Source organism: Artemia sp. Qi Xiang Cuo, chromosome 13 (assembly GCF_049724085.1).
Source record: "Artemia sp. Qi Xiang Cuo chromosome 13, ASM4972408v1, whole genome shotgun sequence".
In the NCBI taxonomy this organism is placed as follows: domain Eukaryota; kingdom Metazoa; phylum Arthropoda; class Branchiopoda; order Anostraca; family Artemiidae; genus Artemia; species Artemia sp. Qi Xiang Cuo.
The window spans coordinates 51,626,513-51,651,755 of NC_142806.1; the positions used below are offsets into that span (position 1 = coordinate 51,626,513).

At 34.1% G+C, this 25,243-nt stretch overlaps 1 protein-coding gene across 2 annotated transcripts in view; it reads right to left on the bottom strand.

Annotated features, from left to right (window-relative positions):
- The window catches only part of kug (FAT atypical cadherin kugelei), a 413,066-nt gene that overhangs the window by 31,296 nt on the left and 356,527 nt on the right, over positions 1-25,243 (bottom strand). For both annotated transcript variants that reach the window (XM_089099328.1, XM_089099327.1), the window contains 4 exons: positions 20,835-21,221; positions 14,730-16,325; positions 11,387-11,742; positions 3,842-4,125 (listed from right to left, as the gene is read on the bottom strand). In XM_089099328.1, the coding sequence (XP_088955454.1) occupies positions 3,842-4,125; positions 11,387-11,742; positions 14,730-16,325; positions 20,835-21,221 (2,623 nt within the window). The remainder of the gene's footprint in view (positions 1-3,841; positions 4,126-11,386; positions 11,743-14,729; positions 16,326-20,834; positions 21,222-25,243) is intronic.

Sequence of the window (25,243 nt, forward strand, 5' to 3'; positions counted from 1 at the left end):
AGATGCCAGGATGCCAAACTGGACAAGCATATTCAAGATGCGGGCGGACAAAGGAAGTATAAATCCTTAAAGAATGGGATGGGGGGATGTTAAATTTATTCAAGAGCTTCAGGAGAGACATGGGCGCATTAGCTCTACTGACAATATCTTTCACGTGGATGTCCCACTTCAAATTAGAGGAAATTGTAACCCCAAGTAATTTAAAGGAAGACACAGAAATATCTGGGGGGATAGGGTCAAGGAAGGCGGGAATAGATTTCAAGAAATTTATCGTCATTACATTTGATTTAGTGGAATTTACTTTCATATTTAGGTTCTTAGCTTCATCCGAAATGTGGGATAAAATTTCCAGGGGGTCACTTTTAATGTTTCTGTGACATACTTCGAGGATCGTCAAGTCATCCACGTATTTCCACCTTTGGGGGAAGTCCTTACCAATATCGTTAATCATGACTAGAAATAAAAGTGGTCCCAATAAGGTTCCTTGAGGAATTCCACAATATATAGGGAGGGGTTAGAGAAAATATTTTTGTATTCAACAACTTGGGATCTATTTGAAAGAAACGATATAACAATATTTACTAACAGAGGATCAAGTTTAAAGTTAACCAGTAGTGAACGAATTAGGGTGGTGGGGTCAACCAGGTCAAAAGCTTTTTGGAAATCAACTAAGACAAGGTTCAGCCAGACATTTGGTTTATCAAGGTTACTTACGATGGTATGCATTAAGTGCACAAGGTAATTGGTGGTGGAAGTTTTCTTTAAGTTACCAAACTGTCAGGTGTAAAAGCGTGAACATACTTTATCCTTAACATACTCACAAAGGAAGCCTTCATAAAGTTTGGAAAAAACGGAAGTGAGCGATATAGGACGAATGTTGGTAACAGTCAAACTGGTATAACTTTTAGGGACAGTTGCTATAAAACGTTGTTTCCAGCAACTTGGGAATTTACCAAATTTTGTGATATGGTTGAAAATATTTGATAAAGGCTCAGCAATTTTGTCCGAAAAGGCTTTAATTAAGTCAACTGGGATGTCCAAGGGACAAATACTTGATTTTCTAAGCTTAAGAATTTTATTTATAACATCAGAGGGAGAAATAAAGGGGAAGGAAGTATTGGGAGGAATAGTTGGACTTGAGCCAGTGAAAGGGGGGAGACTTTGCCCGATGGAAGCAAGCTACAAGTTCAGATCGTTGGCAGTCTTACTAGGTGGTTCAGGGAGATGAAAATCAACTTCGGAAAAACTTTTTCTACATATTTCTTTAATTTTTCTGTACCATTGCTCGGGCTTGTTAGAATAAAGATCTTTGACTTTATTATTATAATAATTAGAGGCTGCTTTTCTTAATATTTTCTTTAGGAGCTTCCTTAGACTATTAGCCTCAGTAATGCGACCTGCTTTGAAAAAATTGATTTTTTTTCTTATAAGTTTTTTAAAAGACTCAGTAACATAAGGCTTATCTGTAGAACACATTTTAAATTTTTTCTCAGGGAAGTGGAATTCATATTAATCCTCAATAAATTTTGGAGGGACAAAGCCAGGTAGTCAACGTTATTTATTTGATACACAGTGGACCAATTTTCAGTAGTTATTCCGGAGTCTACAGGGACTAGGACTTATTAAGGGAGTGTAACAAAATTGTTTAATTCGGTAGAGCATATCTGTTTAAAAGTTTCCAGCATAGGTAGGAAAAGGTAAAAATCGAAACTACCCCATAAGGGGGGTCAAATGGAAACGGGTTTCTAAAGTATCGAATAATTAGTGCTAATTAAAACGAGAGTAGCATTGCCTTTTGTAGTAGGGACATTAACGACCTGTTTTAAATTAAAAGCATTACATGGAGAATCAAGTCTAGTATTGTTTGCGTCACCCATCAGGAAAATTCCTGCATTTGGGTATTTTGATAGCATAAAGTCAGCACTTGCATGTAATTTTTCGATTAAAATTTATTTTGTCAGCGGATCTCTGATTAGAGGAGTAATAAAAACAACAAAGGACAATTAAATTAAAAGGACGCGGCAAGACTTTAGGTCGAACACACACCCGCTTAATTTCATCAAAGGGATTAAAACACAGAATTGGGATTTCACTTGGATATAAATCATTACGGATGAAGAACAGAATTCTGCCACCTTTCTTGCCCAGAGGGTGGTTTTCTGGTCTGAGTTTGATAAATTGAAAAAAATTGTTAACCTTTAACATGTGCAAATTTTGAGTTTCAACTTCAGAAATAGCGATTGCATCTAATCTATATATTTTAGAAAGGGTGTCAAATTCATTGTGTTTCTCAATGTTAATGTTTTCAGCGTTGCTCAACAAAAGTTTGGGGAATCGAAAGCGACTTGTGAAGGTACCTTTTTTAAAATTTACGTTTTTTTATATCACAGATGCGGTCAGGGGTTCTAGTGTACTTCTTGACGGGGGCTAAACTTGGATAGTGAGAACAAGGGACAGGGGGATCAAATCCATCTTTTTCAAATACAATTGCATTTAATTGAGCAGGTACTAGCGGATACTCTAAACAGTGGTAACTATTTGAGGTTTTAGAAACTCTGCATGAAGGTGTTAAAAAAAGATCATTCTGTCTGCTTACCCTTGAACTAGAGTCATACTAGTAGAGTAGCCAGGGGGGATTAAGTTCAATAGACGGGAGAAAGTTTTCCTGGTGATCTGGGGATAAGTCAAGTTGGGAGTGTTCTTTAAATGGGGGGGGGGGGGGTCGGGGGGCAAGATGATGCTGAGGGAGGGAAGTACGGTGGGGGGGGGTCTCTGAGAGGGGAGGGGTTGGGTATGTTTCGGCAAATAACGGGTGGAGTCCAGAACCGGCCGGTAACTTCTTGGACGCATGGAGAAGAAAGGAGTCCAAAGGAAGTGGATTTTTGGGAGGAATATGAGTGAGGGGGGGTTTGGGGATGGTCCGAATTGAGTGAAGTAATTTTGGGGGTTGGACTGACTGGGCACGCGTAAGTACTTGGGGCAGAGGATTGTTTCGAGGGATGGATTCCTGTGGTATACTGCTCTGTATCGGGTATGCAGGGGGATAAGACTGAAAGTCGAATGGAACACGAACAAGGGGAGGGGGGTCGTGAATACTTTCGGCGTCGCTCTAAAAAAAATTTGGTTTTAAACCTGCGCTCCAATCCTGAAGATGCATGAGCAAAAGTACACGACTTATCAATACAAGATAAAACAGAACAAAGATCAACATGGTCAAAAATACACTTATAAGACACACAAAGTCCCGAAATAAACTGACGACAAATATGCAGAGACTTGCATTGTTTGCGAAACTTGCAGAAACCACTATCAAAATGCTTGCAGATCACATTTTCCTTTCTGCTTATTTTTATATTTATATTTATCCAGTTTTCAACAATTTTCGAATAGCCTAGGTTAAGTTTCTTTTTAATATCCCTAAGAACTTGAGATCGGTAAGAGCTAAGTGATCTAGTAATATAGCTAAAAGAATTAGCTAAAATATTAAATATCTTTACGATTGGACTTGTGTGTGAAAAGGAATACATTGTTTATCAAAATTTAACTATAAAGTTTATGAAGTTAATAATCTACATATTTTAAGTTTAGTTACTGTGAAAAATTATTCGAATATTCTGATGGCTATTTTTCGAGTTGAAAACACACACACACAGACCGTATCTTGCCGTATTATCGCGATCTCAACCCATTCTTCCCCACAGTAAAGCTAATCAGAAAGATTTACATGGATTGAAATACTATAGATTTGTATGGTAATTAGATTTAAGTACATAGATTTATATAGTAGCTCAACAAATTCAAATAACTAATAACAAAAGAAGTCTCAACAAAAATTACTTACCCAATAAAACCCATTCTTGTATCATCGAACCCGGGCAACCCTGGTAGCTGTCTTACTTCTGCGCCGAAATACACATCCGTATTTTCCATATTTAAAACATCATTTACACCAGGTGCAGACCCGTGAGCGCTAAATCTGCCATCTATGAATAACTCTGCTTTGTTACCATGGCGCTGCAATCGAACTTCATGCCACTTTCCATCATTAACGTAAGTACCGGATACTCGAACAAGGCCTTCACCACTGCCGCAGTCAAATCGGTACTGAACTTGGCCGTTTACCATCTATAGTTAAAAAGAAGTGGATTGAATGCAGTAGAAAGAAAACTGGGAAAATTCGGTTACGAGGGATTCTGGCAAGATCCCCCCCCCTCGACAACAAATAGAGCAAAGTTTTTGGGGTGTGGAAGTAATGGACCTTGAAGGCCTGAGTCTCAATCCAGGGATAGTGGGTGCCCCCCCCCCCATTAATAACAAAACAACCCTGAACGAGATAAGTATCACTTGTGGGTTAATTTTGAGCCCCCCCTCTCTAACATTATCAACAACTGCAAAATTAGAATAAACTAGAATGCAGAATAAACTAGAATGCTTTATGGAATAATATTTTTCATAATATATATTAGATGTCAAAATTTTTAATAAAAATCAATCTTTTAAAATAAGAATTGATAATACAAAATAGCCTATGCAGCGAGCGAGAGGACACAAAGTAATTGGCCCGCGTGGTGGCGCTTAACTGAATAGAGCCAATATATTTTCTTGCAATTCTCTATCAAGAGATATTTACTTTTGATTTTTCCTCCTCAGTATTTGATATATTTTTGTTTCAACGTCTTCGAAAACAATTAGCCTCCCACTACTCATTTCCTTAACATTATAGGTATTAGCAAAATTTGGTACTGTGAAATTGCACACATTACTGCGAATAAGAAGGAAAAGTTATATTTTAGATGATAGACGTATTGCCTTTCAAAGTTGGATATATAAAAACTACATTTTGTCACAAGAATTGGATTGAGAATACGAATTAGTCTAGTGATAACGACGAACAAAATAGGTAATAATAGAAATTGGCCCTTGTTGCGAATGTAAACTGGATAGGGCCAACAGGCGTTCTCACAATGCCTCTTTCAGGCTATATATATATATATATATATATATATATATATATATATATATATATATATATATATATATATATATATATATATATATATATATATATATATATATATATATATATATATATATATATATATATATATATATATATATATATAATATATATATATTATTTTTAGATTCTGTTCACATTTTAGTGTGTATTTTTTTCCAAGTCGTCCAAAATAATTATATTCCCTCTAAAAAGTAAGTTTTGAGCAATTATAGTTAGTAATTACTAGGCTGCGTGGAAGATTATAGGACGTAGTTCGTTCACACAAGGACAAATCACGAAATTCGCAATTTTTGGAGAAATTACAAATCAACACAGCGGGTAAGGACATATGGTGCATCTAACTAAAAAATCATATTTTACCAGATAAAAGGTAATAAGGTAGGAGATTGTGTTTGGATTTTGGGCGGCCGAATTCTTAATAGACTGTAGCCAAAATATTCAGATCCAAAGATGGTTTTCTCCGACTTCAAAATTTGTGAACAAATGAACCTTCTTCCAACTTTCTACGATTTATTCTACATAATCAGATTAAAAACAGAATTCAAATATCACGTGAGAAATGTCATTCTTCGGTAAGTCTACTTTAGACTGACTACACTACGCAGACTACAAGATTTCTCTAATGACTTAATGATAATAATTCGAAAATAAAAATTTTACTTTTCAAAAAACTATACCATATCCTTATTTCTAACCAATTTATATCCCGCTGTCAAATAAATTGCCCTTATAGCCCTTCAAACAAAAAGGGCGCACAATTTTCCGAAAGACTCGAGCTTCAAGTTATGCTGAAAACTTCAGGAAACGCTAAATACGACCCATTTCAGATATAGAGCTCTAGAAATAAATATCTCATCTAAAGAGGTCATGGCATCTTAAAAGTTTTCGCAATTCCAAGGCTCCTTGGAGCCTTTAAAATTGTTGGAAAAATAACTTCTAACAAACTCAATATTTTATATACAAATGTCATATTGGCAATAAACAAAGCTGACAGTTGTTCTAAAACAAACTTTTAAAACAAAACTTTCTCATTTTACAGTTAGAATAAAGAAACATGAAATACCAATGACATGCGTAGCTAAGGTGCAGACAGAGGGCATGTAGTAAGAGGCAGGCAAATGGCTACTAAAAAAGGACGAGTTTTTTTTTTTTTCAACTTAGAAAATGAGGTTAGTGACGACGGTGACAAACGAACGAAGTGATAATAACCGTAAAAAGAAAAAAGGTAAAAAGGGCTTAAGTAAAAAGTAAATGGGAAATATAAAATTGAACTAAAAAATAAGTAGAATGAGTAAAACTAAAGTATTTAGAATTACAAAAATGAGTTCAGACTTAAATAAGCAATAAGAAAATGTTTTTCAGAATCAAAATTTTTTTTATTAAGTGACATGTTACTCTATACGAACGAACTGGTTTGAGGCTATTTACACAGGCACTCAGTATGTACAAGTTGAAAGAACGGTCTAGGGGGTTTGAACATGGCAGAAAGATACTGAAAGAGTAAGCCCCACGAAGAGTTCTAATAAATGACCCAAGAGGGCAACCACAGCGATTAATAGTCTAAATAAGATTTACCGTATTGTCATCAAATTTATCACTAAAGATTACTTTGAAAAGACAGTATCAGGGAAATAGGGCTACAAACTAGCAAAGATTCTCAGTAAAGGGATTAAACCCTGCCAAATATATGCCCTTTCGTTCTAGACACGCTATACATTCAATTAATTTAATGAATTTCATGTTAGAGTTTAAATGTTTATTGTTTATGGAGTGAAGAAATTTTTTTTATAATATGCTGTGTTTTTCATTTTCAGGGCATGAATTTAGAGCAAAGAAAATAAAACTAAAACGAGTTTTTCGCTTTTTTTTGCGTGTTTTCCTTTATTTACATTTTATTAACAGACGATGTATTATTTTAGTTTAATAGTAATATTAAAAACTTGTTTTTATTGTACTGATACAAAAAGTCTTAAGCAAAAAGGCTTCAATTTTATATTTGAGTTTTAATTTTTTTTTGTTTGTGTAGTGAAGGAAGTTGTTATAAATATGCCCTTGTTTTTCTTGTTCAGCGTATGAACTTAGCAGAGGAAATAAAACCGAAAAGGGAGTTTTTTTTGTTTTTTTTGCTTATGGTAACGGCCTGATATTAAAAAAAAAGGTTTAAAAATTAGGGTATTTGATGCTGTGGTTTTTTTGTGCTTTGCAAAAACCAAAACTGAAGTATCTTGAAAAGTAAAAAAAAAAAAATCAAAAATGGGAACAGAGCTTCATACATCAGATTCACGACGTCAAGTATTTCAAATATTCCTTATAATTAGATGGCGTATTGATTAACCTAAACCGAATAACCTTATTTCCAACCTCGTGTGAATATATTATTGTGATGAAATTAATATTGTGTCTAAAAACGTTAAGGGAGGTACTCTAGAAAAAGTTACATTATGATGATGCTGATGAAGCAAATGGGGTTAAAAGTTATCCGGATATAAAAACTAGTCTCATCAGAACACTAATATATAAACTACTAAATTATAATTAAAATTTATATATTAATATATAAATTATTTTAAATAATTATACACATCAATAATTAAATCCCGAAGGACCCTCAGAAGTTGCTCTGAGGGTTACAGAAATGTCGAAGTGGCTCTGTCTCCTAAAAAAGGTCAATTTTATCTACTTTCGGCAAATTTTCCCTGTCAAAGGAGAGGGAAACGATGCCCATTAATGTATGGGCAGCTAATCAGGGGTAGACGTTAGGTAAACATTTCCCATTTGGAGGTCTGTTCCCAAAATGGTTCAATATCTGGGGCTTTACTTTTACAACATTTAAATTTTACAGCATTTAAAAACAAACTATTAAGAAATTAATTAGTTGCAATAGGTCAAGGAAGTTACAATGATAAGAATTTATAACTTCAATGGATGAAAGACTGCAAAAAAGAAACAAATTATTACTACTAGGCTACTAAACACTCACAGGAGCACCAAACCGCCAAAGACCAGCACAGCTTCGCACTCTCCTCCTCCATCCAAAAAAAAGATACAAGTTACTACTACTAGGCTACTAAACACTCAGAGGAGCACCAAACCACCAAAGACCACCACAACTTCGCACTCTCCTCCTCCATCCAAAAAAAAGAAACAAGTTACTACTACTAGGCTACTAAACTCTCACAAGAGCACCAAACCGCCAAAGGTCAACACAGCTTCGCACTCTCCTCCTCCATCCAAAAAAAAGATACAAATTACTACTACTAGGCTACTAAACACTCAGAAGAGCACCAAACCGCCAAAGGCCAACACAAATTCGCACTCTCCTCCTCCACCAAAAAAAAAGAAACAAAGGTTGCTGATAATGAGCAGGATTACCTCACGTAAGTAGGAGGCCCTTAACCCCTAACTGTGTATATAACAATATGGTAATTTAGCACTTGGATACCATTTTTTCGTTGTGAATCTCTGAAACTTTAATTAAATAATTTCTTAGACCATACTGCTTTTCCATTTACAAAAACTGAGAGAAAAAATGGGTTTAATTCAAATAAAGCAGTGGGACACAACGAAAGATAAGAAAACACAACAAATAAACTTTAAATAATAAAAAAATTCTTAAATTACTAAATAATTAACTCTCCTAAAGAAAAACAAAAACAAAGGAGAACTAAATGTTGTACTAGTGACATACATTTGTCGGTGATTAGCCAGACAATTACTGTTGTTACAGTTCTGGAAGTTTTTGCAATGTGAGTTGTATTTATTTGTTGTTGTCGTTTTCTTTTGTGTTTTTTTTTTGTTTTTGTGTGCGCATTTGGTTGTCGTTTTCTTTATTAGAGTTAATTTTAAAAACTGTTTCTTTTCATTCAATTTTTTTTTCCGCTAAAAAATGCTCACGGACGTTGAGTCGAACTATTCAGATTTTTTTATTATTCAAAGTTTTGTTAATATTTTTTTTTATTCTTTGGTTTTGTTCCAAAGAATTTTTTAACTATTTTTTTTTAACTTTATTTAAATTGAACCCGTTTTTTTCTCTCTCAATTTTTGTAAACTTTAATTAAAATAAATTACTATTATAATACCATTATACTAAATTACCAATAAATTACCATGGTAATTCAAAAAAAAATATTATTCTAATGAATTAAGAAATTGAACAATAAGTTTCTTTTCTTATTGAAAAGAAATATAAACAATAAGTTTCTTTATAAAAAATCCCCAGTTTCTCTGTGCAAACTACTTCTACTTGGTGATATGTAAACATATCACTAAACATATGTAAAGATATCACCAAACATACTTCAACTTCAATCAAAACATATCACTTCAGTTGAAACATATCACTTCAACTTCATTCACTCCAACAAACATATCACCAAACTTAAAAAAAGTTACATTTTTGAAATCAAATATGAAAAAAACAAATTGCACAGGTCCAACCCTTATTGTAGGGGATGGGATGGATACAGAAGTACATTTTAGACCACCAATGTCAAGGATTGTTCACTAGGATTGTTCACAATATCAGGTAGATCCCCCCCTTATCACCACTTTTGAGCATCTAAAGCTTATCATTATGAAGGACTAAGCATCAGGTACAGCCTGGTTAGGAATAGAAAAGCCATACCTCATTGACCGGAATACATTTAAGAGATTTATAGACGAATTTATTAACATTTTTAAAGTTAATTCATTGATAAAAAAAAAAGTTTCTAGGAATGCGCTGTTCATGCTTAGGATGACAGTTGAGAAGTCAATGAAGATAAGCATGAATTTATTTCGGGGGAGGGAGGGGATTAAAGAAAAATTGCATCGAAATTAAAGAAATATAATAATGCAACTTGCATGAAAAATACAAGAAAAACGAACAGATTTATTTGATTATACTATGGCTCACAAGATTTTGATTTCAGAGCAATTTCACCAAAACAAAATGACGGCAAAAAAAATCAGTCGAAAAATAACCGAGTCGCGAAAATCTTTTTACCCCACCCCCTCCAATATTCTGGTTAGCAAAAAAATTATAAGTTTTTAAAAATGGTCATGTATAGACAACGCAGAGTTCACAATATATTTATTTTTTAATAAAAATATTTGAGCAAATATTTTAAATATTTCAAATATTTAAAATCCAACTGGGATGATCACTGAGGTAGATGCATTTACATCCCAGAAGCGATTTCGGATACCTTTGGATGGCCTGCAACAGCTACCATCATTTTTTTCGTATTTCTATCATATTTTCACGTTTTTTCATATATATTTTTTAATGTTGCACTTGAAATAAAGTCTACAGCAAAAAATTGTTTAAATGAATGTAAAAATAGGACTTGTAACACTTGTGTACGAACTTGCATAAGAAATTTGTACGAGTCTGTTGATCACCAAGGAGACCAAGGGTGTAAGGGTTTAATCGCCGTTGCAAACCTACAACGATCACCAAGGGTGTAATTTTTAATTATTTTATACAAATCAGTCGAGAAAAAAGGAAAAAAGCAGAGTTTTTAAATTCCGCCCTATAAATCTTTCGAGAAAAAAAAAATTATCTAAGTTCTATATTTTTTGAGAAATTTTCAAGTTTACTAGACTTTTTTTCAGTCAGATAGACTCTTTTATACTTAAAAAAGGCAAAGAGTTAAGTTTTTTTTCGGCTAGGCAACTCTTTTTCCACCTATCGCCTTCATTTTCATCATCTCCATCAATAGTGGATAAATTACAATCATTATTATAAACAGAGCATATTACGCAGGTAATTTATATTTAATAAAATCATCGGCGTTGATTCACAGAAATTAGAAGGGGGGAAACATTATTTTCAAAATCTGGGCGTGGGGCAATTTTATTATTTTTAATTTTTCAATGAAAATAACAAAAAAGGTCATTTTGCAACGAAAAGAACACAAAAAAGGTGTTTTTGTAAAGCTAGACGAGGGGCAAAAATCTTGGGGGGGGGGGGCAAAAATGCGACTCCTACTCCCTCTCCCAATTGACACCATTGATTGAAATACTAGTTAACCTAATTAGTAACCTAAAATACTATTAACAGTTGAGTGCCATTAGCCATATGGCACATTGCACTGCCACATGTCAGTTATAATTTAGATCCTAGCTAGACCATATAACATAAAACAATAAAGTAAAGACATAACTATAAACTAATACATTTAACCCTAACAGCGAAAGATATAATATTTTACCCTAAGTTTTGGTTACTTTAGACAGGAATTCTGTATTCACCTCAGTAGTATGAAAAATCATTTTATACAAGTTGATCATTGCCATGGTCCACATGGTATCATAGGGAATTAAATTTATCATTTAGTTATAGACCCTGATCACACTTAAGTATATAAAACAATAAAACCATACCTCCAAAATACTGTAGTCAACCCTCCCAGCAAGAAACATAACATTGCCCGTAAGTTGAACCGTTCTCAGTCTCAAAGAAACAATCAGCTTTTTATCAATAGATGTCGCTAAGGAATACTGTGCATAAGACTTGCCACTGAATGATAGAGGACTGCGAGGGGTGTAGCAAGGACCTTGATCTCTACTCTCACTTCCATCTAGACATTGATCAGTTGCATCTACCCCACAGGTAGTTGTACTAAATCCGTCTGGGCATTTGCAAGCGTAACCAGGTGTGGTGTTTATGGGCATGCAAATTAACGGTGTTGCACAGGGGTTGTTTAAACACTCATTGGCGAGTACTTCACACCGCTCACCTGGAAAAAGGTAAGTTGAGGTAGGATAAAGATTAAGTAAGAAAGTGATCATTATTAATTGCCACTTTTGTTCAACTTTAATAATTTTTTTCAGCTTCATTTTTTCATTATTTTTTTTTTTATTATAATGCTCAATTTTTAATCAGAGACGTCATTAATTTCACATCGTGATTACTTTATTTTCCACTTGTCTTGTCTCCATTAAATATTTCAAAAATAACAGCGGTACTTGAATTTGAAATTGATTTTGTAAAAATTTTGATTTTTGTCAGGGACGCCATTGTAACTTCATCGGGCATGCAAATTATCGGTTTTCACAAGGATTTAAAAAAAAAACACATTATGTTAAGGTAAGGTATAATGATTAAATAGAAAAGTTATCATTACTGGTACAAACTCACGATCAAAAAAGTCAAAATTTCTGGTATTTTGGTAATTTGTCGACTTTTGGAAAAAATTTGATTTTTTTTTTATTATTCAATATCCATAGGCAGAGAGGTCTCTAATTTTAAATCCCATATAGTTTATTTTTCACTTGTCACATCTCCATAAAATATTTTGGAATTACAGCGGTAATTTAAGTTCAAGTTAATTTTGTAGAGGTTTTGATGTTAGTCAGGGATGTCATTTTTGGAGAAACCACGGCTGTAGGAACCAATTTAAGGATTAAATATTCAAATAAGGGTTTAAAAAGTTACATTGAAAAAAGAAAGGGTTTGATAAAAAAAAAAAAAATAGAATTTTAAGGCGGCAATAGCCTCTTTAAAATCTTGGGAGGTTTCTTCCATCCTCTCAAAAACAACAGAAATTACGTTTCGTAGTTAATATTTTTTAAAATCAAATTGAAAGATATATTTTTTTTTACTGAAGTAAAGGTTATACGGACACCCTGAAAAATTTCCAAATTAACAAATCCAGAAAAAAACGAATATTATTCCCAGTACCAAAACATTTACAATTTTTCAATTAAATTCTAAAAAATCCAAATACTTTCTATTCTTGGGATTATTTTTCGAATGTGCGCCCATACCTGTCCAAATGTTACTCCCTCCAAAATAAATTCCTACATACACCCTCTGGAGCATTCACTGCAGAAGCTCAAAAATATTTTCCAACGAAGTTAAATTACAAAACTAAAACGTTTTACGTTTTGAGTAGAAATTTTGTGAGACTAGCCGTTCAGTAGACATATATTGAAATTCCATGGTGAAACGTAACGTTTTAGACATCTTCATAAAAAAAACATATAATGCATGAATATTGGCCATAATTGTCTGAATAATGCAGTTTCTGTTCTAAAGAAATCCTTCCCATATTATTAGAAAAACGCTCAAAAAACGTTTCTGGTTTGAATTTGTGTAAGCCAAATAACATAATTAATGTATTGTTTCCAATGACTCTGACTATTTCAATAGAAATTATCCATGCAAATGCTTTTCTCTTCAAATCCAAGTCAGTGGACAGAGATGAAAATTAAAATGAGATAGAAAATACAGTAAATTACCCAAAGAACCACAGATATTATCAAAATAAGGTAATAAAGGATTTTGCTCTAAAAAGGAATTCTAAAAAGGTACACACAATAGCATAAATAGGAGCGTCATGACAACCAGCTTAACTCCATTTGGAGGAGATCGAACTCGTTTTGGAGGAGAGGTCCAGCAAACAGATTTATAATAAAGTAATATAATAGCACATAATAATAACATAATATAACATTATTTATTTTATTCATAATTTTATTAATGAATGTAATAATTATTTGCAATATTATATTATAAGACAATAATATTATACAATATAATAATAATTTACTAATATATAATGAAAGTAATAAAATAAAACCATTCGTTTATGTGCCTGACTAGAAAGGACGAGAAATGTCTAGAAGGGACTAGAAATGACCATTTCTAGCCTTGGAGCTAGAAATGACCAATCAAGGATTATAAATTCTCAAATTACGTTAATTTTGATAAAATAAGATTGTCTTCTTTAGATTTAGCCTTCCGCAAAAAATGCGAAAAATCCTTGTTCCACAGCACACCCCCCCCTCCCCAACAAAACCAAATTAGGTTTTTCGATCTCCAATATCATTGCTCTCCAACAGTTTAATATAAGAGGACAAATAAAGAAATCGATTTATTTTTCCTCGAATTCGAAATACAGTTTTGCCAATTTATTTACTCAAGATTTCATCTTACATTGTTGACAAAACTTTTTGTTATGTCAACTGGGATATTCATTTAGCGTCTCAAAATAGCTTTTTATTCGCCTTCTTCACAAGGAATTTTCTAGCATTAATCTGGTGAACAAAAGTAAAGTTGTCCTTGAAGAGAGTTTCCTACTCCGAAAATAATTGACTAGAAGAAATATATCTTCCTAGATGAAGAATTTATTTTATTTATTTGCTCGTGTAAAAATATCAAAATTTATTATCAGTACCAGTTTTTAATGTTAAGTAAAACAAGATTGAGAACATTGATTCAGTGACTATAGGAAGATGGACATCCTTCGAGTTGTAGAACAAACGAACATTTTAACTGCAGATTTGAAAGGGAACCGTGTCTTCACACAGAAGAGGAGTGGGCCACCCAAAGATCTCCTTCCTTAAGAATTACGGGTAAAGAAGGATAAAAACATAATAGCACTAGCCAAGAAGGAATTAAAGCCCCTTAGAAATTAGCCATTTACACCAATACTGAGTCATTAGCTTTTCCAGATAAATATTTACTGAAAGAAAGCAAGAGTGTGTGTGTGTGTGGAGAGAGGGAGAGAGTGAGAAAGAGAGGGAGAGAGAGAGAGAGAGAGAGAGAGAGAGAGAGAGAGAGAGAGAGAGAGAGAGAGAGACAGACGGAAAAGAAAAGAGAGACAGGGAGAAGGGGATTGAGGTATTAAGAGAGCTAGACAGAAAAATAAAAATAGCAGGAGAGAGAGAGAGAGATAAGAGAGAGAGAGAGGGGGGGGATTAATAACTGTATATAACTCACCAATATAGCCTGGTTGGCAGACACAGACTGGTGAATAGACGTGCTTTGGTGTTACGAAGGACAGTCTCTCTGTCACGACCGATGTCAAATCATCCGTCAATGTCACCCTATCTTCACACTTCCCATTCAAGCAATGGCTCCCTTTACATAGACTCTCGGCTATTTTTGCAACGTAGACCTTCATTCCGTTCTCCAACGAATTCAAATTATTCGTCAACTGCTCCCTTATCGTTGAAGGAGAATAAAAGTCAGCACCTGATTTTTGAACTGTAAAAAGTATATCTATATTGGGACGTCTGTGATTTTCACGTGTTCTCCAAACAGGGTAAGTCATGTTTAAATATGAATATATTGAGTCACGTTCAGCACGTCGCACTGATGGGTTATTAACTTGGATACTGATAATGTGTACATCCTTTGAACGAACTTGCATTAAATTCCTTATTGTTTTTATAAAATTCTTTCTATAAATTTGAATAAAATCTTCAAGTGTGACATCGCGTAACGTCATGACAACGCTGTTTTCAAGAATTTTTTTGGTGATTGAAATTACAGACACAGTAACGGTTGAGTAGCCGAAATACTTTCCATCAGAAACGCTGATGTTAAGAGCATATTCACCAGCATCCAGTCCTGGTTTAACTATCAGCGTACCGTCATCCTTATCAATTTCAAATAAGTGCCACAAACTTGGCCCCTTAACGATAGAAAATGTTAATGAATCATACGGATCTTGGTCTGTGGCATGTACTTTCCCAATAATGCCACCTGAAAACTCGTCCCCGTATGTGTTGATGGCAATCTCAAGCGGAGTGATGATAGGTGAGAATCGCGATTCTTCGATCACTTTTACCGTAACCCAGGTGTCAGAGTGAAGCGGTGGGATCCCGTGGTCGTAAACACGAACTCCGAGCAAATAAGTTTCCTTCATACGGTGGTTTAGTGGTCGTGCCATCCGAAGTAGTCCATCTGCGTCGAGTCTAAATGAATTATCATCATTACCATGGGTTATTTCAAAGTTAAAAGGGGCACCATTCACAGGAGTATCAGCGTCAGATACTTGAAGACGTAATATCACAAAGCCAAGTGGTTTGTCTTCTTGAGCTATTGTTGTGTAATTCGACTGTGAAAACTGTGGCGGATTATCGTTTGCATCTAGTATGTCAATGACAACTTGAACAGAACTTGCAAGGGACGGGACCCCGTTATCTCTGGCTTCAACTTCAAGTGTATATTGTTCTGCCATTTCACGATCAAGTGGGGTATTAATTATCACAACCCCTATATCAGGGTTAATACTGAACTGTCCCATTTTGTCCCCTGATTGAATTGTATAAGTGATTCTCCCATTATCACCACTGTCTGGATCGTTGGAAGCCACTTTGACAACAGCTTCACCCACTGGGGCATCTTCTCTTATTGAAGCAACGTAGGACGGATGACTAAATATAGGCTTGTTGTCGTTAATGTCGATGATAGTGATGTTTAACGTTGCATGGTTGCTAAGTGGTGGCGTTCCACGGTCAATGGCTTGTATTGTCAGGTAGTAGTCGTTTGCTCGCTCAAAATCTAGGCCTTCGACAACTGTAACCGAACCTGCAAAATGACAAGATTTTATTATTTTTGTTGTCATCTGAATAGTATCTTGGTTTGACCCATCTAGTAAGTTAATACACCTTTGAAATAACTAAAGCTATTGGTGAAAATAATTTGTTGAAGAAGGATTTTCATGGTTTCAACTTAAAGATGGATTAAACAAACAGAACTATCTTTACTTTCCCCCAAGATATACAGAGGTGAGACTCCATTAGGATTATGCTCCATTGGAGTCTCCATAAGCCTCTAGTGGTAAATATCGAAAGACAATTTGATTTTAGTAAAGAACTATTTATCTTCTCTATTTAAAGCTTTTAAACTGCTTACCCCACCCCCAAAATAAATTCACGTACCAATAAATAGATAAATTAATAATTATATAATTAATATAATTATAATAATTATAATTAATTAATTATAATTGATTAATAATAATTATATTTATAATTAATAATTAATATAAATAAATAAATAAATGAAATAAATTCACGTGCCAGGGTGTCATTATCAATAATTCAAAAGCATCAAAACTTTATTAAGTCTAACTTTGTCTCAACTCACTTATGAAGAACTGCTCCAAAAGCTTCAATTACCAACTTTGGTTTGCTCTTTTTATCATGGCGACATGAATAAAACTTATTAGATCTACAAAGGAACCTTTTATTATAACATTGCACCCCCTCACATTCTACAGTCAGTGCGCCGTGGTACATCAGTACGCCGGAGAGTACATCAGTACTCTTCGTGGCCATTAGTTTAAACTGCAAAGTAGACGCTTGTTCAAGGACACTGGAAGATGGGCCTCCTCCACAAGATTTAAAAAATCATGTTTAAACATTAAATTCTAAGATCTCAAACAGCAAATTCACCACTTGTGTATATTTAAAAAGTTTATTTAAATATGCAGATAAGCGATGTTAACATTTGTTTCGGGACCCGTTGGCAATTATTTGTTGTTTCTAATTTGGAACACCCTATACATTTTGCAATTAACTACAGCAACCCCTCGCACCTCAAGGAGGGGTTATGCGATGATAAGCGATGTTAAGATTTAAAAGCAAGTACTACTACTACTACTGCTAGCAAGTCACTACAGCACCAAACAAGGTGAGCCCCCGCAGCTGGGCACACACCTCGTCCACCCAAATCAGGTGTATTTGTTTGTATATATTGTTCAATTCCTAGGTTTCAAACTTGATACAATTTTTCAACTGCATTTTTTGTCGTCACTTTAGGTTTAATCGCTTAAGTTTTGACATCCCTTAAGGTTGCAAAACATGAGTGGAAAAATATAGGACGTTATTCCGGATGTAATCATTTAGGTTGTTGCTATTTAGGTAAACGTTATCATTTAGGTTAAAATTAAACGTTAATATTTAATAATAATAATAAACGTTATTATCTAAATAATAAACTTTATCATTTAGGTCACAGTGATAAATTACATTTTATCAGGTTTGGGACCCGTTGGCAATTATTTGTTTTTTTCCTAATTTGGAACACCCAATACATTTTGTTTCTAGGACAAGCTAACTAAGCCAAGACTGGCCTAAAGAAATTGAAAAATTTTGAATCCGGTCACCGTGATAACCTGACAAACCTGACCTTGTTTGTTCAGGGACTCCTTGGCAACTACATTTTTCTTTTTAATTTGGAAAGCCCCTAACATTTTTTCTCTTGGACAAGCTAACTAGGCCAAAACTAGCCTAAAGAAGTTAGAAAAGTTAAAATGACAAAAATTTAGAAGTTAGCACGCTAGACTTGATATCCTTTTTTCCTGAGTCTTGAGTCTTGGAAGTTGAGTCTTGGTGTCACTGGTTATTTGCTTGGCTCCAGAGTCTTGGAGTCTTGGAGCCATACTGGCTCCAGAGTCTTGGAGGTGGAGTCTTGGTGTCACTGGTTATTTGCTTGGCTCCAGAGTCTTGGAGGAGTCTTGGAGCCATACTGGCTCCAGAGTCTTGGAGGTTGAGTCTTGGTGTCACTGGTTATTTGCTTTGGAACATTGGTCAGTGGCGTGACTGTAAGCTCCACCAGAGTCGACCCAGCTCTAAATGAGTACCGGGAGAAATCTGGGAAGGTAAACAGGAAGGGTTGCAAAAGCACAGGATGGCTAGCCCCCAGCCTCCCCATTGCACTTCCTGGCTGAAGGGCCATGAATCGGAGATCAGCACCGCCAGTTGGGACTAGGAAGTCCACAGCAAAATGCTGTACCTTTTTTTTACCTTATCAGCACTAATTCGTTCCCAATTATTGAATACTAATACTATGTCTTCGTATCTTTACCCGGATTAATTTTGCAGATGGGAAAACAGCTGTTAAAAGCTTACACATTTTCTAATTTCAAAAACTTATCCCTTAAGTCTTTACTCTGATTTATCGATTTTAAATTTTACGTTTGAAAACTGAATAACGTTCTGCTGAAAAAATTATCATCGGTAATTGAAAAAATTACCATCGGGATAATTAGTGCTGGTGTTCTGGTGCCTAATTTTGATTTTATCCATAAGTGTAACTCATAAACCCATTCATATATAATAACATATAACACCACATATATAATTATTCTTAAAATAATTTATATAATAATTATCAATAAAAATAATTTATAATAGTTCATCCATGGTGTGACTATAACGTTATCCGGGTATACATAATTATCACATGGCTATTTATGTCTGGGGATGGATTATTTATGAGGATGGATCTAATTGTTTCTGTATAAATTATGCCATTAAAGCTGTTTCATGCACAACTTGTACTCATCGTTAATACATTCTTAGACCACACTGGCTATACATGACAAACAAAACTCAGAGAAGAGAGAAAGTAACAAAATGAAAAATAAAATCAAAAAGGGTGAAAAAAAATCCTCGTTTTTTCACCCTTTTTGATTTTATTTTTCATTTTGTTACTTTCTCTCTTCTCTGAGTTTCGTTTACTCATCGTTAATCAACAAAAGTACTGCGAACAGGGATTTACGTAGGGATTTTTTTAGGGGGGGGGGACGGGTGAAAATTGAAAAAAAAACGATCAAAACAGGTAAACTTTATGGAAATGCAAAAAAGCATAGGACGCGTCATAGAAATCGTTCGAGGGGAGATGCCTGACTCTGAATATAGAAGCAATTCACTTTGAATGTGGTTACTATATAGCTCAAAAACAATTGTTGGATTGGAGTTCTCAGTACACGTCTAAGTCATAAGAAATGGTACTGAACTGAGCATAAGGTGTTTATATTTCTTGCTTTAATTATAAATTCACATCGTTTCTCTTCATGTAATATTATAACCAGCCTATTTTTAAATCCAAAAATAAATTTATGAAGCCTTGTCTTCTCTTGATAAATTTATTTTTCTGTGTTTAGAAAAGAATTCAACGTTTTCTGGTATAGGGGAGCCATGGGTCTACCCTATTCTCGACCGTATGATACTTCCTTCATATAACTTTCAAGAAACGGTACCCCAATCTTGCTTATTTCAGACTCTATAGGCTGATGAAAGCACAACTTAATTAACTTATTAATTTAATTAAACACTAAATTAAACATTAAACTGACCCTAAACACTAAATAACTAATTCTAACCAACTAACTAAAACTAACTAACTCTAAACACTAAAAAATAAACACAAACACTAACTTAATTAAAGAAAATACTACCTAATTAATCATTACCTTTATTGGGATCAATGGCAAACTTTCTACGCTCATTCCCTCTTAATATGGAAAAAAATAATTTCTTTATTCTATGGTCATTTTATGTTCATTCCCTCCTAATATGAAATAAAAATTTCTATATTATATATTCATTCCCTGCTAATATGGAAAGAAATTTCATATTCTATGCTCATTCTATATCCATTCCGTCCTAATATGGAATAAAGAATCTGTATATTCTATGCTGATTTCCTCCTAATATGGAATAAACAATTTCCGTATCATTACCTGTATTAGGATCAATAGCAAACTTTCTATGCTCATTCCTTCCTAATATGGAGTAAATAATTTCTGCATTGACTCCAGTATCCAAAGAGGCTGCAAAAACTTGGCTGCAAATGAGCGAGTGTACAATTACGGAAGGGGCTATAGCTCCTTGCATAATTGGGCTATAGCCCTCCCCCCTCGAGAAAGAAATCAGCTGAAAAGCTTAATATTATTCCTTAAATAATTTCCGTATATCATTCCGTTTTATATTAAATAATTTCCGAATAATTTCCGTATCATTACCTGTATTAGGATCAATAGCAAACTTTCTATGCTCATTCCTTCCTAATATGGAGTAAATAATTTCTGCATTGACTTCAGTATCCAAAGAGGCTGCAAAAACTTGGCTGCAAATGAGCGAGTGTACAATTACGGAAGGGGCTATAGCTCCTTGCATAATTCGGCTATAGCCCTCCCCCCCTCGAGAAAGACATCAGCTGAAAAGCTTAAAAAAATTTTATTAAAAAATTTCCGTATATCATTCCGTTTTATATTAAATAATTTCCGAATAATTTCCGTATCATTACCTGTATTAGGATCAATAGCAAACTTTCTATGCTCATTCCCTCCTAATATGGAGTAAATAATTTCTGCGTTGACTCCGGTATCCAAAGAGGCTGCAAAAACTTGAATAACTTCTGTCCCAAGATGTGCATCTTCAGGTACAGCAGAAAAATAAGTCTTTGATTCAAATTCTGGTGGATTGTCATTCACGTCAAGTACGACAACACTGACAAACGCGGTGGAGCTTAGCTGAGGACTCCCTTGATCTTTGGCAATAACAGTGAGGTTATGAATTATATTTGACTCTCGATCAAGAGACTTTGCTAAAGTGATGATCCCACTGACGTCGTTGATCATGAAATGGTCATCAGTTGATGCTGGAAAAGAGTATCGGACTCGACGGTTTTTGCCTAAAATAACAATTACTGGGGCTATTACAATTGGTTTTTAGTGAACAAATGAAGCAGAAAAGAGACAGAACGATAAAGAGAGAAAAATAAAAAAAGAGGAAAGAAAGAAAGAGACAAATAGTGAGCTGATGCAGGAAAAGAATATCGGAATCAACGGTTTTTGCCTAAAATAACAATTACTGGGGCTATTACAATTGGTTTTTAGTGAACAAATGAAGCAGAAAAGAGACAGAACGATAAAGAGAGAAAAAGAAAAAAAGAGGAAAGAAAGAAAGAGACAAATAGTGAGCGGATGCAGGAAAAGAATATCGGAATCAACGGTTTTTGCCTAAAATAACAATTACTGGGGCTATTACAATTTTTTTTTAGTGAAAAAATTAAGCATAAAAGACACAGAACGATAAAGAGAGAAAAATAAACCAAGACGACAGACATAAATAGACCCAGCGTGAGCTGATGTAGGAAAAGAATATAGTAATCAACGGTTTTTGCATAAAAAAACAATTACTCGGGCTATTACAATTGGTTTTTAGTGAACACATGAATCAGAAAATAGACGGAACGATAGAGAGGGAAAAAGAAACAAGGAGGAAAGAAAGAGACAAATAGTGAGCTGATGCAGGAAAAGAATATCGGAATCAACGGTTTTTGCCTAAAATAACAATTACTGGGGCTATTACAATTGTTTTTTAGTGAACAAATGAAGAAGAAAAGAGACAGAACGATAAAGAGAGAAAAATAAAAAAAGAGGAAAGAAAGAAAGAGACAAATAGTGAGCTGATGTAGGAAAAGAATATCGGAATCGACGGTTTTTGCCTAAAATAACAATTACTGGGGCTATTACAATTGGTTTTTAGTGAACAAATGAAGTAGAAAAGAGACGGAACGATAGAGAGAGAAAAATAAAAAAGGAGGAAAGAAAGAAAGAGACAAATAGTGAGCTGATGCAGGAAAAGAATATCGGAATCAACGGTTTTTGCCTAAAATAACAATTACTGGGGCCATAATAATTGGTTTTTAGGGAACAAATGAAGTAGGAAAGAGCCAGAAAGATAGAGAGACAGAACGTTAGAGAGAGAGAGAGAGCTATAAAAAAAGAAAAAGGAGGAAAGAAAGTAAGAGACAACGAGGGAGAGAGAGAAAGAGAAAAAAACGAGAGAGAAGAGAGCAATAGAGGCAGAAAAAGACAAATATAAACACTTTAGAAGAACAGAAATATTGAAGGACAGAAACGAGTCCGTCTCCTGTCAGGCTGCTAATTACGGGGTGGGGTAATTAACCCAGTATATTCCCCTCTCCTCCCTGGATTTTGAAAAATATATTTTTCTTCCCACTATATTTTCGTAAATCGACACGCCTGTCTCGTATGTATATAGACAAGAATCTTAGTTGTTTACAGACTATTAAACATTTTTTTTAGTTCGAACATAAAGTTGAAATCAGGAATTTTTTAACCAAAGATATAAAAAAAAAATTAAGAATGCTAAGTGTTTTGACCCTATCTCTGAAGACTGTCGTCTAAAAAGGTTAAAATTTAAAGTTAAAAATAATGAAAATATTTGGATTAAGAAAGGGGAAACAGAAAAAAAGCCTCATTGTAAAGAAAAAAAAAATCAAAATCCTCAAATTAAATAAAAACAAAAAGAATAAAAAATTACATATAATTTAAAAGAGAAAAAATAGCACAGAATAGAGTGAAGAGATGGTCACTAACAGACGGATAAAATAGTGCAAAAATGAGAGGGAAATGAAATCATTTAGCCATATTCATCCCTTTTCCCTTAAACACCCTAAGTTTCGACCCTAGTTGAATCCTTTTCCTCTCGCTTACGCTCCTATGCAGAGCAAAGTGTTTATTCTTTTCCCCATTCGATCAATTTACCATACATCTACATTCTCCCATAATGTGTTATTATCTTTATGAAAACATTTATTCTTTTACTCGTGTTTCCTTGCATAAAATATTTATTTATTATTATTCATTTTTAATTTATTCAATTCATTTATTCACTTTATTTATTTTACATATTTATTTATTTTATCGATCAAAGAAATATAATTATTTACTTATTCTACTTTTTATTTGTTTATATGTTATAAATACTTTATTATTTTATTTATAGTATACCCTATTTATTCAAAATAAATTATTTATTAAGTTTATAAGCTTTCCCTAAAATATTTCTCCGAAATTAAAATTAAACTTTTTAGTTCCCCAACAATTTAAAATCAAGTCGTGTCAAACAGTTTTTCAATGACCTTTTATTTGCAACATTCCTCGATGAAGACCAATTCAACGGACTTCATCCCTCAATAATAAATTTAATCTAGACTGATTTAAAATCACTAAGGTTGTGATGAAAAAGTTTTTCTGGGAACTTTTTCATCTTGACAGAAGAACTAATGTGAATTTAAGCTTTAAAAAAATTGTTACAAAATTTCTGATGAAACACTTTTACTGTGTATTAATAAGTGTAAAAGACTTTAATCAGGAGTGTCAACTGAGAGGGGGTGTGTAACCCGGCCCTACATTCCCCCCTTAAGTTGGAAAAACCCCTTCTTCGATACTTTCCTTTGCCTGTTTTGACAAAAATACCGTTTTTAGCTTTTTCATTTCAAAAATTGACAAAAAGCAAAAAAATTACTCTCTTTGAATTTGGAAAAATACATTTTGCCCCCCCCCCCCGTTAAATTTTATCAACTGACTCCACCGACTTTGAGAACTAATACATCCAAGTCTTGGCAAGAAAATCTTGACACTGAAATGAAAAATAATCGATATTAATTTACTACATAAAAAATTTGGGCGACTCCATATCAGGAACATGAAAGCTCAATTAAGCTGTTTTGAAGACATATCTGTCAAGTCAACTTTTTACATTTTGATAACTTTTAAAGCCAAAAACACAAGTTTGACTAAATAAGTTTTTGAGAAGCACTTATGTTGAAATTCTAACACATAATCAAATCCCTAACAATACTGGATATGAAAGATGTAAAGATATGAATATAAAGAGATAAAGATATGATAAAATGACGCACAAAAAAGGATTTAAATAGAGAGACGGTAAGACAAAGTTGCGATATATTTTTCTTTGCATAAATTAATTTGTAACTTTTTCAAATTTTGATAAATTCTAACGCCAAAAAAAAAAAAACAGAACGAGGGGCGAGTGGCATGAGGGTTGAGTTGAACAAGGGTTCAGGGGCAGGGTTTCCAGAAATAGGTAAATTTTATGATACCCCTCTTATTACTTAAGGAAACTTTGAGATTTATTTTACGGAAATTACTTTTGATGGAAAACAGACGATGAATTAGCCTTTCCGGTACCAAAAGACTTTGGAATTACTTCACCCGACCCGGTTGACATGTTGGCTGCTGCTTCTTCGGAAATTACCATTTCAATCTGATAGCTACTGTTTCTTCGGAAATAGCCACTTCGACCTATTGCCTGCAGCTTCTTTGGAACTCTTCAGCCTGTCAAGTTTTGTCAAGTCTCTGTTGAGCATACTCCAGGACTTTGAGCATACTCCAGGACTTTTTTAAACTTGGGTTTCCTCAAATAGTTCCTACCTCACGTGGAGGCAGTATTAGGCTAGCCACATATCTTGACCTATTTCAAAGGTTATATTATGGTGATATGCCAGGAAAATTGTACTTGAAAAGTATTTTTCTGTCAAGTCAAACCAGTATTCTGTAAAGCCAATGACATCGGGTGAAAGTTGTTGAATATGGGGACCAATTTTATTTAAGCCAAACAAGTATTTTATTAAGCCAAACCAGTATTCTGTGAAACCAATGACACTGGGTGACAGTTGTTGAATATGGGGACCAATTTTATTTAAGCCAAACCAGTATTTTATTAATCCAAACCAGTATTCTGTAAAACCAATGACAATGGGTGACAGTTGCTGAATATGAGGACCAATTTTATTAAAGCCAAACTAGTACTTTATTAAGCCAAACCAGTATTCTGTAAAGCCAATGACACTGGGTGACAGTTGTTGAATATGGGGACCAA